Here is a 13,203-nt window from a genome sequence, read left to right as displayed (position 1 = left end):
AATATATGCAGTGTGCAGTTCTTGGAGTTTTGCTGGCATTATAATAATAACCCTTCGCTGCTCCCATTGTCTGTAATAGTACAGGTATAGTATAGCATATATTATCTTGAATGCTTTGGACTGAGGTTTTCCAGGTTAACCTGGCATTTGGGGATTCATTTGTCTTTCCTCTTTCTTTTACAGGAAATAGGTAAATATAACTATTGGTTGGGATGGCTATTTATGTCCCAAACAAATGCAACTGGCATTTACATTGACATTGCTGATGTCTTGGCAGCATCGATAGTGCTTAGGCTTTTCTAACTATACGTGTATTCATATATATAGTTGGCTATACATGTAGAGATAGTGATGAGCAAATCTGTCCTGTTTTTATTTGCTGAAAAAGTTGTGAAACTGAGGGAAAAGTCCCAAGATGCATTATTTATTCCAAGCAAAATGCATTGAAGTCAATTTTTTTAGCGACTTCTTTTGTGTAAAATACATTGCAGCCAATGGGAGTTTTTTTTCAAACAACTTTTTCTGTTTAAAGGAACAGTTCAGTATAAAAATGAAAACTGGGTAAATACATAACTAGATAGGCTGTGCAAAATAAAAAAAATGTTTCTAATATAGTTAGTTAGCCAAAATGTAATGTATAAAGGCTGGAGTGATTGGATGTGTAACATAATAGCCAGAACACTCCTTCCTGCTTTGCAGCTCTCTAACTCTGAGTTAGTCAGTGACTTGAAGGGGGGGCCACATAGGACATAACTGTTCAGTGAGTTTACAATTGATCCTTAGCATGCAGCTCAGATTCAAAAGCAGTTATGACCCATGTGCCCCCTCAAATCACTGATTGGTTACTTCCAAGTAACCAATCAGTGGAAACCAAGAGAGCTGCAAAGCAGGAAGTAGTGTTCTGGCTATTATGTTAGACATCCAGTCACTCCAGCCTTTATACATTATATTTTTATATATTAGAAGCATGTTTTATTTTGCACAGCCTATCTATTTACCCAGTTTTTATTTTTACACTAAACAATTCCTTTAAAGTACATAGGAGTCAATTGGCATTGAGTGTTTCCAATGCAACATTTGCAGCGGTTTCGCCAAAAAAAAAATATATATACATTGATGGCGAAATGCAAAATTTCACCATTCATCCATACCTGGTGAAAAATTGTGTTCATCACTAAAGGGATGCAGGATCCTGAACCAAATCCGGAAGGTTAAAAGAATGGGTTAAGAGGAACCGCGTGAAAACTGTTAAAATTTTTTTGCCAGTTTCCTTGTTTGTGCAATGAAAATCATGTGATTTTAAGGATCCAGATTCAGTTTGACCACTTGGATTCGTCTGAATCAAAAAGGCAGAATCCTGGCAAAATCTTGAACTGAATTCTGGATTCAGTGCATCCCTAATAAATATATAAATATATTATACTCCAGTCCAAGACACTGCTAGAGAATTTTACATGGTGGTAAATACTAATTTGGCTCACTCTAATGGGAAATGCCTTGTTGTTTCTCAGTTATAGAAGCATCTAGCCAAATATTAAGAATTTCAATATATATCTTTGCTCAAAGACTTCACATGTTCACCTGCTGAATAAACGGGCCCATCAACACTTTATGACTAAGCTGTAGCTAAGTAAACTAAGTAGAACATTGTCAAACAGACACACCCAAGTTCACATGATAAAGGAACAACAGAGATAGAATGGGAACACAAACTTTTTCCAAGCCTACCACTTCTCTCCTTTAGTAAATAACACCAAATGGTTCTTAAATACACACCCACGGTCGATTAATAGAAGATATATCAGCATTATTTTGGGTAGTGAATAATGCAACTGTTCAGAAATGGCCTCCTGCCTGTAGTTGCTAGGAGACAAGATGTTGTGAATAGGAAGGGGGAAGGGATTAGGAAAATAATGCTCCACCTTGTCAGGCTAGAGTTGTAAAACTCTTGTGTCCTGGCAACCGCAAGCAGGCTCTGTGAGAAAATTAGTCCCTGCATTTACTGAATCTTTCAATAACATGTAGAGCCAGGTTAGTGGTTGACAACAGAGCAGGAGGAAATATTTGTCATGTACAGGTAGTGCCTGCACAGTAGCACATGAAGGCTGTCTAATTACTTCTAGTTATAGTAGAATACAAGATAAAGCAGCACAATCAAGTGCCAGGCAAAACTGACAGAACTGGAGCTGAAGAAAATCAAGGCTCTTTATTATTTATGTGAAGACTCAAGTCCTGAGGTGAGAATAGAGCAAAGCCAGATACATGTTGGTCACATCAGGGAATAATAAACTATGCATAACTATATGGGCTTATTATTGGTTTTAGACAGGAACAGTTATCATTTAATCAGAACCTTCATTTAAGTGGTAAATATAAGAATAACTTGTTCTTGATGGTAACTTAGCAAGTGTAAAACTTTGTTGGTGGCAAACAGTCCTATTGTGTTTTTTTATGTTTAAATATATTTTGGGAACCTTAAGGGTGAAGGTATATAGAGTGCTTTGTGTCAGCAGGAAATTGTGCTCTGTATGTGACAAAGTGTCTGAAAATACCCCTTCTTTGAGAAGAATGTCACTCACTGAGAGTAAAACATTTTAAAAACATGTTATGTAGTCATTTTTTTAAAAAAAATTTAAGAATTTTTTTTTTTAAAAAAAAGGTAAATTTTGCATGATTATGCAATGCAAATATTTTACCTGCTGCGTTCATCATAATGAAGGGGTATTTTCTGATTTTTGTTGCTCACATGGAGTGAGATATTTTATAGACAACAAACAGTCAGCGTATTATCGCCCTAAGGTATGTTGATTCAGATTATGGAAAATCCCTTTATCTGAAAAACCCTAGGTCCCAAGCATTCCAGTTAATAGATCCCATATCTGTGCCTATAGTTAAATAACACATTCAGCAAAAATATTTTACTTTATGATCCATGAGTGGTTTTACATATGATTGTTTTTGTGTATGATTTGTATTCAAATTTCAAGACTTTGGGGCCAACAAAATTGGTGGCCAGGGCCCCCCCCCCACATTATAAGAAAATTGGTGGCCAGGGCCCCTTAAACGTCCATGCATTTTCAAAGTCAGCAGCTCTCACAAAGATGGGGGACACGGCTAATCAAGTAAGTGTGGCGTCCCTTACCCTCGGGCCCCCTACAACTCTCCCCCCTGTCCGCCCCCGATGGCGGCCCTGTATACAGCACATGCACAGCCCACCAAACTCCTGGGAAATTCTTAAAAGATGTTGACATGGGAGCTCATATAAGAGGCACCCTGGACCAGTTAATTTCTCAAATAAGAAATGAGCTATTATATTCATTGAGATTGATGCCTTGTGATCACATTTAGTTCAGGTCATGCAACTTAATAAACAGATAATAAAAGAATGTGTTGATGGCCATATTACATAGATTAAAGAGGTCAACACCAGGCTCAAATCATTGGATCACATGGGAAGAATCCTGCTCAGGCTGACCAATTTATTTTAGAAAGTGGGCTTGATCAGCTGAGGACCCTATACCTTGAGGTCAGTTAAAATTTTTGACTGGCTGTATGAATGTAGCAAACAACTTGTTGATTTATAAATGAATTTTAAGCATGTATGAATTTTCAACCTTGAGGGAAAAATGATAATACAGCCTTGGACTAACTGAACAATCAGCTTTTTATAAAATTGTTCTAAAAACAGTGACAGGTATAATGTATAAAATATGAAAATCATCCTGTTATAATTTTTTTCTTGTTAACCTTAGTCTTCCGTACCGGCAAAAGATAAAACTACCAACACAATGAAATATCTCAGCATAAAGGCCCTACCACAATAGAATAATACCTAAGTGAATTGAAGATTAAAAATGGCCTGGTGTCTGTAAGCCAAGAGGAAATGGGGCAAGATGAAAATAGGCAAACTCCAGAAAAGAATGGCACACCAAGTAATGGTGCAGGCAGAATGGAGTGCAACACTGCAGAAGAGTCACATGAAACACATTTGAGAGGAAGAATAAGGCGAAAGGCTGATGTTAAAAAAGATGAGAAAAAATCATCTCTGTCAATACCAAAGTCCCCTAAAAAAGAAACAATTCAAAGGGAAGTTGTAAAGTCTGCAACTAAAGTGAGAAAAACATACAAGGAGAAGAATTTGCCTGATGACTCCAAGTCTAAAGAAACAGTTGAAAAGCAGATAAATGAGACTCGACCAAGCAGTAGGGGTGCAGAACAAAGGGATCCACCAACAATGTCCAAAGGTAATTTCCATTATTTAAAATGAAAAATGATTATAGAATTGAAGAGATGGATTATCTTTAATCCACTTTAATTTTAGAAGTTATATTTATGAAGGATGAAGATTGCTTTCACTAGGGAGAACCCAACATCAGCGATAGCTCCGTAGTTTATATTCACAGCTCGATCAATCAGTAAACTTTCTGTCCAGACAGCCATTGATTTAAGAAAGATAAGAACCATTGTTCTCTAATCTTTTCAATATTAACATAAAAGCAAAGAGTGTGCTGCTTTCATCCAAATCTTAGTATTTTAGAACAAAGCTGCAAATATAGCTAAATATGTTGATGGTGCATGGGGAGTCTGCCGTTGGTTTTTTGTAGTTGTCTATGAAGAGTCTCATTTATCCAGGTCATGATATACAATATCTAGAAGAATTAAAGAACCAGTAACATCAACAAATGAAATTGTTTAAAGTAATAAAAATATAATGCAGTGTTGCCCTGCACTGGTAAAACTGCTTTGTTTGCTTCAGAAACACTACTATTGTTTATATAAATAAGCTGCTGTGTAGCAATGGGGGCAGCCATTCAAAGGAGAAAAGGCTCAAGTTACACAGCAGATAAGCTCTGTAGAACATAATGTTATCTGTTATCCACTATTTAACCTGTGCCATATAGCCTTTTTTAAATTCCCACCATTGCTACTCAGCAGCTTGTTTATTTAAACTATTGTAGTGTTTCTGAAGCAAACAGATCAGTTTTACCAGTGCAGCACAATAGTACATGATATTTTCATTACTTTAAAACACTTTCATTTTTTTGGTGTTACTGTTCCTTTAAGTCAAAGGCAATTAGACATTTAAGGGGTATATTTATCAAAGAGTGAAGTTAGAGACCACCACAGTCCACTAGAGTGAAATACCGCCTCTCTCCATTCATTTCTATGGGATTTTTATAGGCGTATTTATCAAGGGGTGAAAATAAAAATTCACACTTTGATAAATACGCCTTTAAAAATCCCATTGAAATGAATGGAGAGAGGCGGTATTTCACTCTAGCTGCCTGTGGTAATCTCTAGCTTTACGTTTCGATAAATATACCCCTTAGAGTTTTTCTTGAAACGGTTTCACCACTAGTGATGGACGAATTTTTCTCCCGTGGCAGTTTTGACGCAATCGACTTTTCGGCCGTGCATCCATCGTTTTTTGACGCTAGTGAATTTTTGCAGGAGTTTTGCAAATTTATTCGCCGGCATTTGAATGCGGAAATTCACCACGAATTAGCGCCAGGCTAATTTATTCGCCCATCACTATTCACCACTCACATCCCCACTTGCAGTTATAGTGGAACCACTTGTCACCCCTGCTGCTCAAGTGCTGCAGTATGTGTTATAGGGCTCATATTGAACAGTTTCAATCAGTCAATAACATGCAGCACTGGTGGATTTGGGTGATTCTTCACTGGTTTAAAAATGACAGCATGTGCCATCAAACTAAGACTTATCTGAAATGATTTGGGTTTGTCATCTGTTTTGAAGCTGGTGAATATTATTTGCTCCAATGAGGAGAAAGCTAGCACTTAGATAAGACTTAAGATGGTAATACATTACAAGATCTGCTCATTTGGTGGATCTTTCACAGATATGCCCCTTGAGGTGGGAAAATATCGGGCTGATCTGATCATTTGGCTCTTGTTCCAACGTTATCATAAGTGCTGTAATGCCAACAGTCGGATTGAAGACTGCGTCATTGCACAAATGTGAATCTTAATGTGAATCTTAATCCAACAGGAAAATTAAAACTACTTGACCCGTCAGAGGCCCCCCATACATGGGCAGATAAGCTGCCGAAATGGTCTGCAGGGCCTAAATCTGCAACTTAAATCTGCCTGTTTATGATTAGGACATTATAAAGGGAGGAGAAAAAAAATGACCAATTGGAATTTAAAAAAAAAATTAAAATTTTTCATATTTTTTAAATTCAGGTGAATGAGATTGATTCACAAACTTGAATTGAGTACAATTTGAGTTTTTTCTCAAAAAAAAGGTGGCAAATAGTTGAAGTCAGCACATGATAAATTTCAAAAAAATGTTCACAAGAACAAAAATTAGACATTTCTTTTATAAATTCCTGTTATTTCTATCACCAAAGATCAGTTCCTTACAATATCAAATGATTTTCTTTCTTTGCTCCTTACAATATCAAATGATTTTCTTTCTTTGCAAATTCCGAAGAGCACTCCCAGATACAACTAGGAGTGGCTATACTGATCTACAGGTACCCAGCCCTTTCTAGGACAAACACAGAAATAGGTATAGCATTCTCAGCACTTTGAAAGGCTTGTTAATCATTATTTTGGGCAGTCGTGGATTTGAAAACAAACAAAAATAAACACTTATGTTGCTGAAATAGCTAACGGAGACAATCCTCTGAATGGCAGAGAAGGATTCAGTAAATTGTGAGCCAAAAGTGTTTAGCTTTTTTTTTTAATGAAAAGCCCATTAATTTTCAATAGTTTGGCAGAAAACAGTTGGCACTGTGCTGAGGGACCCATTAAGCAAGAAGAGATTATGTTCTGGCCTTCACCATGTGCTCAAGTGATACAGGAGAAAGCCAGGAAAAGAAGGCAGCTAATCAGCTTTACAGCAGGTAAAGCTCGTTATTTCTAAGTCCACTGATTAAAAAGCAAAGAAAAGAGCAGCAAGCTTCCTCATTATGTTCCAAGGTGAGTCATACCAGCTTTGCAAGGCCCTGGGTAAACCTATTTTTAGACTGCTCCGTGTCTGACGCTTTCCTGATTATACATTATGAGCTGTTTACAGTAAAAATACACTTGGCTTAAACAGTTATAGAAAATTCCCATTTGGCAATACAACATTTTGCAAGCTGGTCTGAAAAAAATAAAGGCAGATAAAACTGCTACTGATTGAAGCTGAATTGTAAATCTTGTAATATTTATTTAGAAAAATACTGCTGTGTGGAGTTTTGTTGGATTTTAGAGGATACAGCAAAAGCACCAATAAAAACAGAACCTACACCGTATTTTATTACCAATCATTGTATTTGTGATATTAAAGAGGACCAGTAACTCCAGAAATATAATTATATATATAAGTACCACAAAAGTAACCGCACTCTAAGAGAAGGCAGTCTACTGAACAAGTTAAATCTTAATTGTGATGGGATCATAAAGTGATATTAGCAAACAGTCATTTATTTTATAAAAAAAGCGTAAGGTGTGGTTTTGCCCACTGATAATCCTAAATATGTTAAATATATATACATTTATGGGGGTTATTTACTAAACCTCAAATGTATCTAGTTGGGCTTTTTGGGGTAAAAACTCGAATATTTTATGGAAAAAATTTTTTTTCAAGATTAATTATACCCTGATGCTGCAAAAAGTCAGAATCCAAAAATCCACCATCTCAGACCTGTCGAGGTCATGTATAAGTCAATGGGAGAGGCACCCATCCCAATTTGAAGGTATGTGGTTTTGCGCTTCGTTTAGCCCAATAATTTGACAAATTCAGGGTTTTCAGGGTTTGCAAAACCCCCCCAAAAAATTTGATGATTCAGGTTTTTGTTCAATTTTATTGGGTTTTTATCAATCTGATTAATTCAAGTTTTTTTTATTAATAAATAAGGTTGAGTTTGGTCGTCGTTTTGTTTTACAAAAATGATTAGATTAATTTGGAGTTTAGTAAATAACCCCCTAAATGTGTCTCATACAAAATAATGGGCTCATTTACTTAAAGGAGAACTAAACCCTAAAAAGGAATATGCCTAAAAATGCCATATTTTATACAATGAACTTATTGCACCATCCTCAAGTTTCAGCTTCTCAATAGCAGCAATAATCCAGGATTTAAAACTTGTCACAGGGGCTCACCATCTTGGAAAGTGTCTGCGACACTCACATGCTCAGTGGACTCTGAGCAGCTGTTGAGAAGCTAAGCTTAGGGGTTGTCACAAATTATCAAGCAGAAAATTATGTTTGTATGTAATATAAGATGATGCTACAGGGCAGATTATTAAATTCTTATGCTAATTGCACTGACTTCTGTGCTGCCATGTAGTAATTATCTGTATTAATTACTAATCAGCCTTATACTGTGACATTTATATTTTATGTGTACTATATATTGTGAGTGGGTCCCTAAACTCAGTAAGTGACAGCAGCACAGAACATGTGCAGTGAATCAGCAGAAAAGAAGATGGGGAGTTAATATGGAAACTTTGGAGGCACAGATCTTCTCTGCTTAAGGTCTGTGTTTGCCTTGGGCTGGTACAAAGCCTAAAATATAATGTACAACATTTCTAGCCTACTTCTTTAGTTAGGCTTTAGTTCTCCTTTAAGGGAAGAAAGCTTTAACAATCCTAGCTTGTATGCCCCATATGTAATATAAGGCACTATTATTTGCTCATATGCAGTAACCCAAAGGAACCAATGTTTGCTTTTAAATAGATGACCACCAAATGTAACTATGCGTTGCTATGGATTACAGCACCTGGGCAAACTTAGTGGGGCGTATTTATAAACACAGGGCAAATTTGCACCTGGCCAGTAACCCATAGCGACCAATCAGTGACCAGATTTTTTAGGCAGCCACAGGATGAACAATGAAAGCAAATACTTCTTTTGTTCCCAGTGCTATCAGTTAAATGTTTTGAAACTCCTGTATGGAGCACAAAGAATGTCACCTGACAGCAAATTGTCTCATAAGCAGCAGGATTCTTTTCATTGTTGTTTTCTTATACCTATGGAATTGCTTCTTGTTGCTATACACTGAATGGGTTAATGCAGTTCTACAAACAGGTAGAAATAAAATCTGAGTGATCATATGCTGCCCACAAAAGTAATCTATGAAATAACATTTATCTTTTCTCTCTCTCTCTTGAAGTCTGTGATCTTGAGCCTTTGGGTGAGGCTAAACCTGAAGCAGCTACAGCAAAGCCAAAAAATTCCCCTGGGGAGAGGAAGCATGAAGATTCAAGAGGCCCAGGCCCATTCTTTTACATAGGAGGTGGCAATGGTGCACAACTGTAAGTACCTTTTTTAATTCTACTGCTATGAGAGAGAGTAGAACCATGCATTAGGAGAGAAAGAATTTCCAGAGAGAATAGCTAGTTATGATACATAACTGAATGTGTATATATCCTTAGAGGAACAGTAATAATCATACATAATTAGAGATTAGCAAAAAAAACATTTCTCTGTTTCAGAAAGGTAAACTAGCGGTTTCAATGAAAAACAATTATTTGACTTTTTCACTACCACAGTAGATGTTTCAGAATATACATTCATATGCCATTGTTTCATTATTTATCTATATCGGGGAACCTTATTTCAGGTACAGTAGAACCCAATTTTGCATTTCCCAGTGGACCATGGCAAAATGGTGCAAATTCTGGGAAAATGTAAAATCTGGGGATTTAAAATTAGGGTCCTACTGTAGTTTGCCTATATTTAGAATTAAGTTGTTCTCATCAGACAGAACATCAAAGTAATTTTTTAAAGGCTTGGTTCAAGTGAAGCAGTGTTAACAGTTGCAAAATATCTGCTGTTCTTAGATTGCCTGGTTCCAAACTTCTTGTAGGCTTGTAGCAAGCAGACAGCTTGGCCTAACAACCACATAGGTCTAGACAGGGCTGTGGAGTTGGTAAATAAATCCTCTGTTTTTAAAGGAACAGCAACACCAAAAAGTATTGTTCTTAGGAATAGAATTGCGTCTGCCATATCCTCCTTTATAGAAGCTCTTAAAGGAGACATTTTGTGTAAAAAAAAAAAGAATGTACCAGTGCATTATACTCAGATATAGAAGAATTGTGCTTTATATTTATATTTTATCAAATATTTCTGCAAAGACCCTAATAATCTTATTCTCTTCCACTTCCTGCTCCCTGAATTCCCAGGCTGTGCAGGGGAGCCGGCGGCTCTCGGCTCACTGCACTGTAGGACAGGAACCAATCAGCAGCTAGCAGGACCTGATAGGGAACTAAAGTCTGTCTGTGCTTGTGTGACTGCAGGGCTGTGATTGGCTACCAGACTCCTTCTGTGCTTCTGCCAGGGAGAGTTAGGACACCCACCCCTCATTTGAAACAGACAGGGGCCAGAGAACATCTATAGGGAACTCTAATAAAGGGGCTATTTTTAAAGATAATATAATTTTTTAGCACCATGTAAAAGCAACACCATATATTACTTAGAATTGCCTACAAAATTAGGGTGTTTTTCATTCATCCTATATGTCTCCTTTAAATCTGATTTGATTATTTGATTATTCATAAGGTCATGCGGACAGGTGATGTTGTTGGCCTGTCTGTCAGCAATGTGTACAACGTGTCCATACAAATGGGTGGAAAAATTCGATCACTACACCCAAATGCAACTCCTGGCAGGTCAGCTGACATCCATATGCATGCACTGAATCCACTGTGCATTATTTTCCCAGTCACTTCAATATCCAATACACATCGAATAACAAAATGCCTGGAATTGATTAGACATTTTTGTGCACATTCAAATATGACAAGTAGTAGTAGTAATAGCTAGAGTCTGGAGGACCTAATATATTTAAGGATCAAATTGTTTTGTTTGAGTGACTTTAAACTGCCATTAATATCTATGAAATGCTGTTTTAGTGATCTGACATACAGTGGCATACATACAGAGCGCCAGGCCCCTTGGCAAAAATATATGGACCTGGTGCTCACACCTACTTTTGTCCTCCACTCCCAGTCCGTTATCTCTCAAGCAGGAAAGTGGCCAGCAATCAGGATTTCTGAACAGGCTCGGCTAAAATGGAAGTAGACCTGGTCTGCTTACATATAATTCATTAAGCTCTTAATTAGTGTTCTGGCATGCCACTAGTTCTTTTCATATTTCTATTATTATGAATAGGGCAACACAATGTTTTAAATATATTTATGAATTGTTTTTTGAATTATCTTGCCCTCTGGTTGTGTTTTATTTACATTTTGCTTTCCCTAAAGGTGATTGGTGCAGTTTAACCATTTAATCTCTAGAGTGTCAGGATATCATATGGTTTTCTTATTCCCTCTTGGACAGGTGTGAATTCTTCTGTATTTTCTTGGCGTCTTCTGGATGTAGTCTACAGTGTATGTTTCGTCTTGTTTGTTATGAGTCCCTCGACAGTAAAACAAGAATAACAATAATATAAATATTGGAACAGTGTGCCCTCTGCTGGTTCTATACAGATGTAAGGAAATCTAAGCCACAAAAGAAAGTGTACATGGAGTAGGCAAAAATAATGTGGATGTCAAATGTCCCTGAAGCTGGCCATAAACACAAATTAAATTGTGTATATACAATTTTCTGTGCATGTAAAGTAGCCCACTGACCCCATTCGATATCCATGTCATCTGTTGATGCACCGGCCAGTATATAGTGCACTGGCAAATGAGGAAGTTAAGAGGAACTGACGCTAGGGTTTCCTCTAACATCCTCGTCTGCCAAATATTTTTATCATTGGCATGAAACACTTTAGTTCCATGTCTTTTGGTGCACTACCATCTTAGGGGTATGTTTATCAAAGAGTGAAGTTAGAGATCTCCACAGTCTGCAGAGTGAAAGTTCACCTTTTCATAAATACGCCTTTAAAATCCCATAGAAATGAATGGAGCGAGGCGGTATTTCACTCTTCAGACTGTGGAGATCTCTAACTTCACTCTTTGATAAATCTACCCCTAGGTTCTCTGGGAGCTGATAGTTAAGGGTGTCAGATGTAACTGAATGCTTTTATTCCAACCCATTTGTGGAGAATGTTATGCCCTTTAAATAACACAGGGAAAAAGGATCGGCCAGTAACTTTCAGATCTGAGCATGTTAGCTTATTAATAGTAAAATTCAGGATGAGCTTCAAAGATCTATTGATTGTGCACAAAGTAAACAAGTGTTTTTTTGAGGGGCTTAAAGTTGCACTAGCATAATTCACAAAAATGACACTTCTCATATTCCACTGTTAAATCACCAAAAATATGGCATTACTGTAGCCTAGAAATATAGGGTTTTAGGCAACAATCATGCCGGTGTAGCACACTGAAACATTGTAACAGTTCAGAGTCTGCCCCTGAATTACTGAGCTGCCAGAAAGGAATACTCGAGAGGGAGGAACATTAATCTTTTAACTTCCATATTACAAAAACAGGCAAAAGTGAGATCTAAAGAGCAATAGAAGAAAATTATTTGTGTACACTGAACTGATGAAAAGGGTTTGGGAGTTGAACAACTCCTGTAAAATGAAGGTGTAATCAATATTTGGGAGAAATATTTACTTTTCAGTAAGTAAACAAGAAAAAAATGGAGTTTCCATTTAAAAAGTAATTTCAGTCTTACTGGGGTTGTTCATAAATAAGTGGAATAGGCCAGGGTTCCAGAGGTTTCCTGAAATAAGAGACAGATTACTACTAATAGGTCCTTAACAATAAATACATATTTTACTGGCACATCCATCTGCACCTTTTATTCATCATGGAGTGCCTTGTTTTATTTTACAGAACAGTTTGTGAGGATGAGAAATTAGCTTTATCATGTGCTCCTATAGCATTCTTTACTAGTGCTAGCAACGTATGCCCAATAAAGTCTGTCCTATGACATTATGTGTACTATATCTGTCTAGAGAGCAGCAGGGTTGCTAATTGTTATTGTTTGTTCTAGAATGATGCTTTCACCTTTATCAATAGTATGTGGCCATCTTGAATTTAAGAGACATTTACAAGCCTTTCAGATGCTTATTTGCACAGTGTGCTTGTTTTACTCCATCTCATAGGCAACTGACACAGCCATGACCTCCAGCCTCTGTGTGATATAAAAACCGGTCAGCCTTGCTGACAGTTAATCCTCCCTGTTACCAACCGACACACAGCCCCATTGTGACACTGCTATACAACGTATTTAAAGTGAACTACAACAATATTCATATCTTTTATTTTACCACTGTCAGATATACCTCTCGATA

At 37.0% G+C, this 13,203-nt stretch overlaps 1 protein-coding gene across 1 annotated transcript in view; it reads left to right on the top strand.

Annotated features, from left to right (window-relative positions):
* The first annotated feature begins 1,901 nt into the window (after window positions 1–1,901).
* ttll10.L (tubulin tyrosine ligase like 10 L homeolog) overlaps window positions 1,902–13,203 on the top strand; it is a 31,387-nt gene continuing 20,085 nt past the window's right edge. Inside the window, exons 1-3 of the mRNA XM_041569045.1 lie at window positions 1,902–2,237; window positions 3,753–4,244; window positions 9,127–9,268. Of these exons, the coding sequence (XP_041424979.1) occupies window positions 3,884–4,244; window positions 9,127–9,268 (503 nt within the window). The 5' untranslated portion in view covers window positions 1,902–2,237; window positions 3,753–3,883. The remainder of the gene's footprint in view (window positions 2,238–3,752; window positions 4,245–9,126; window positions 9,269–13,203) is intronic.

The sequence above is a fragment of the Xenopus laevis genome, chromosome 7L, assembly GCF_017654675.1.
Source record: "Xenopus laevis strain J_2021 chromosome 7L, Xenopus_laevis_v10.1, whole genome shotgun sequence".
NCBI lineage: Eukaryota > Metazoa > Chordata > Amphibia > Anura > Pipidae > Xenopus > Xenopus laevis.
The sequence above is the reverse complement of the archived record's forward strand: the minus strand, read 5'-3'. Positions and strand labels throughout refer to the sequence as shown.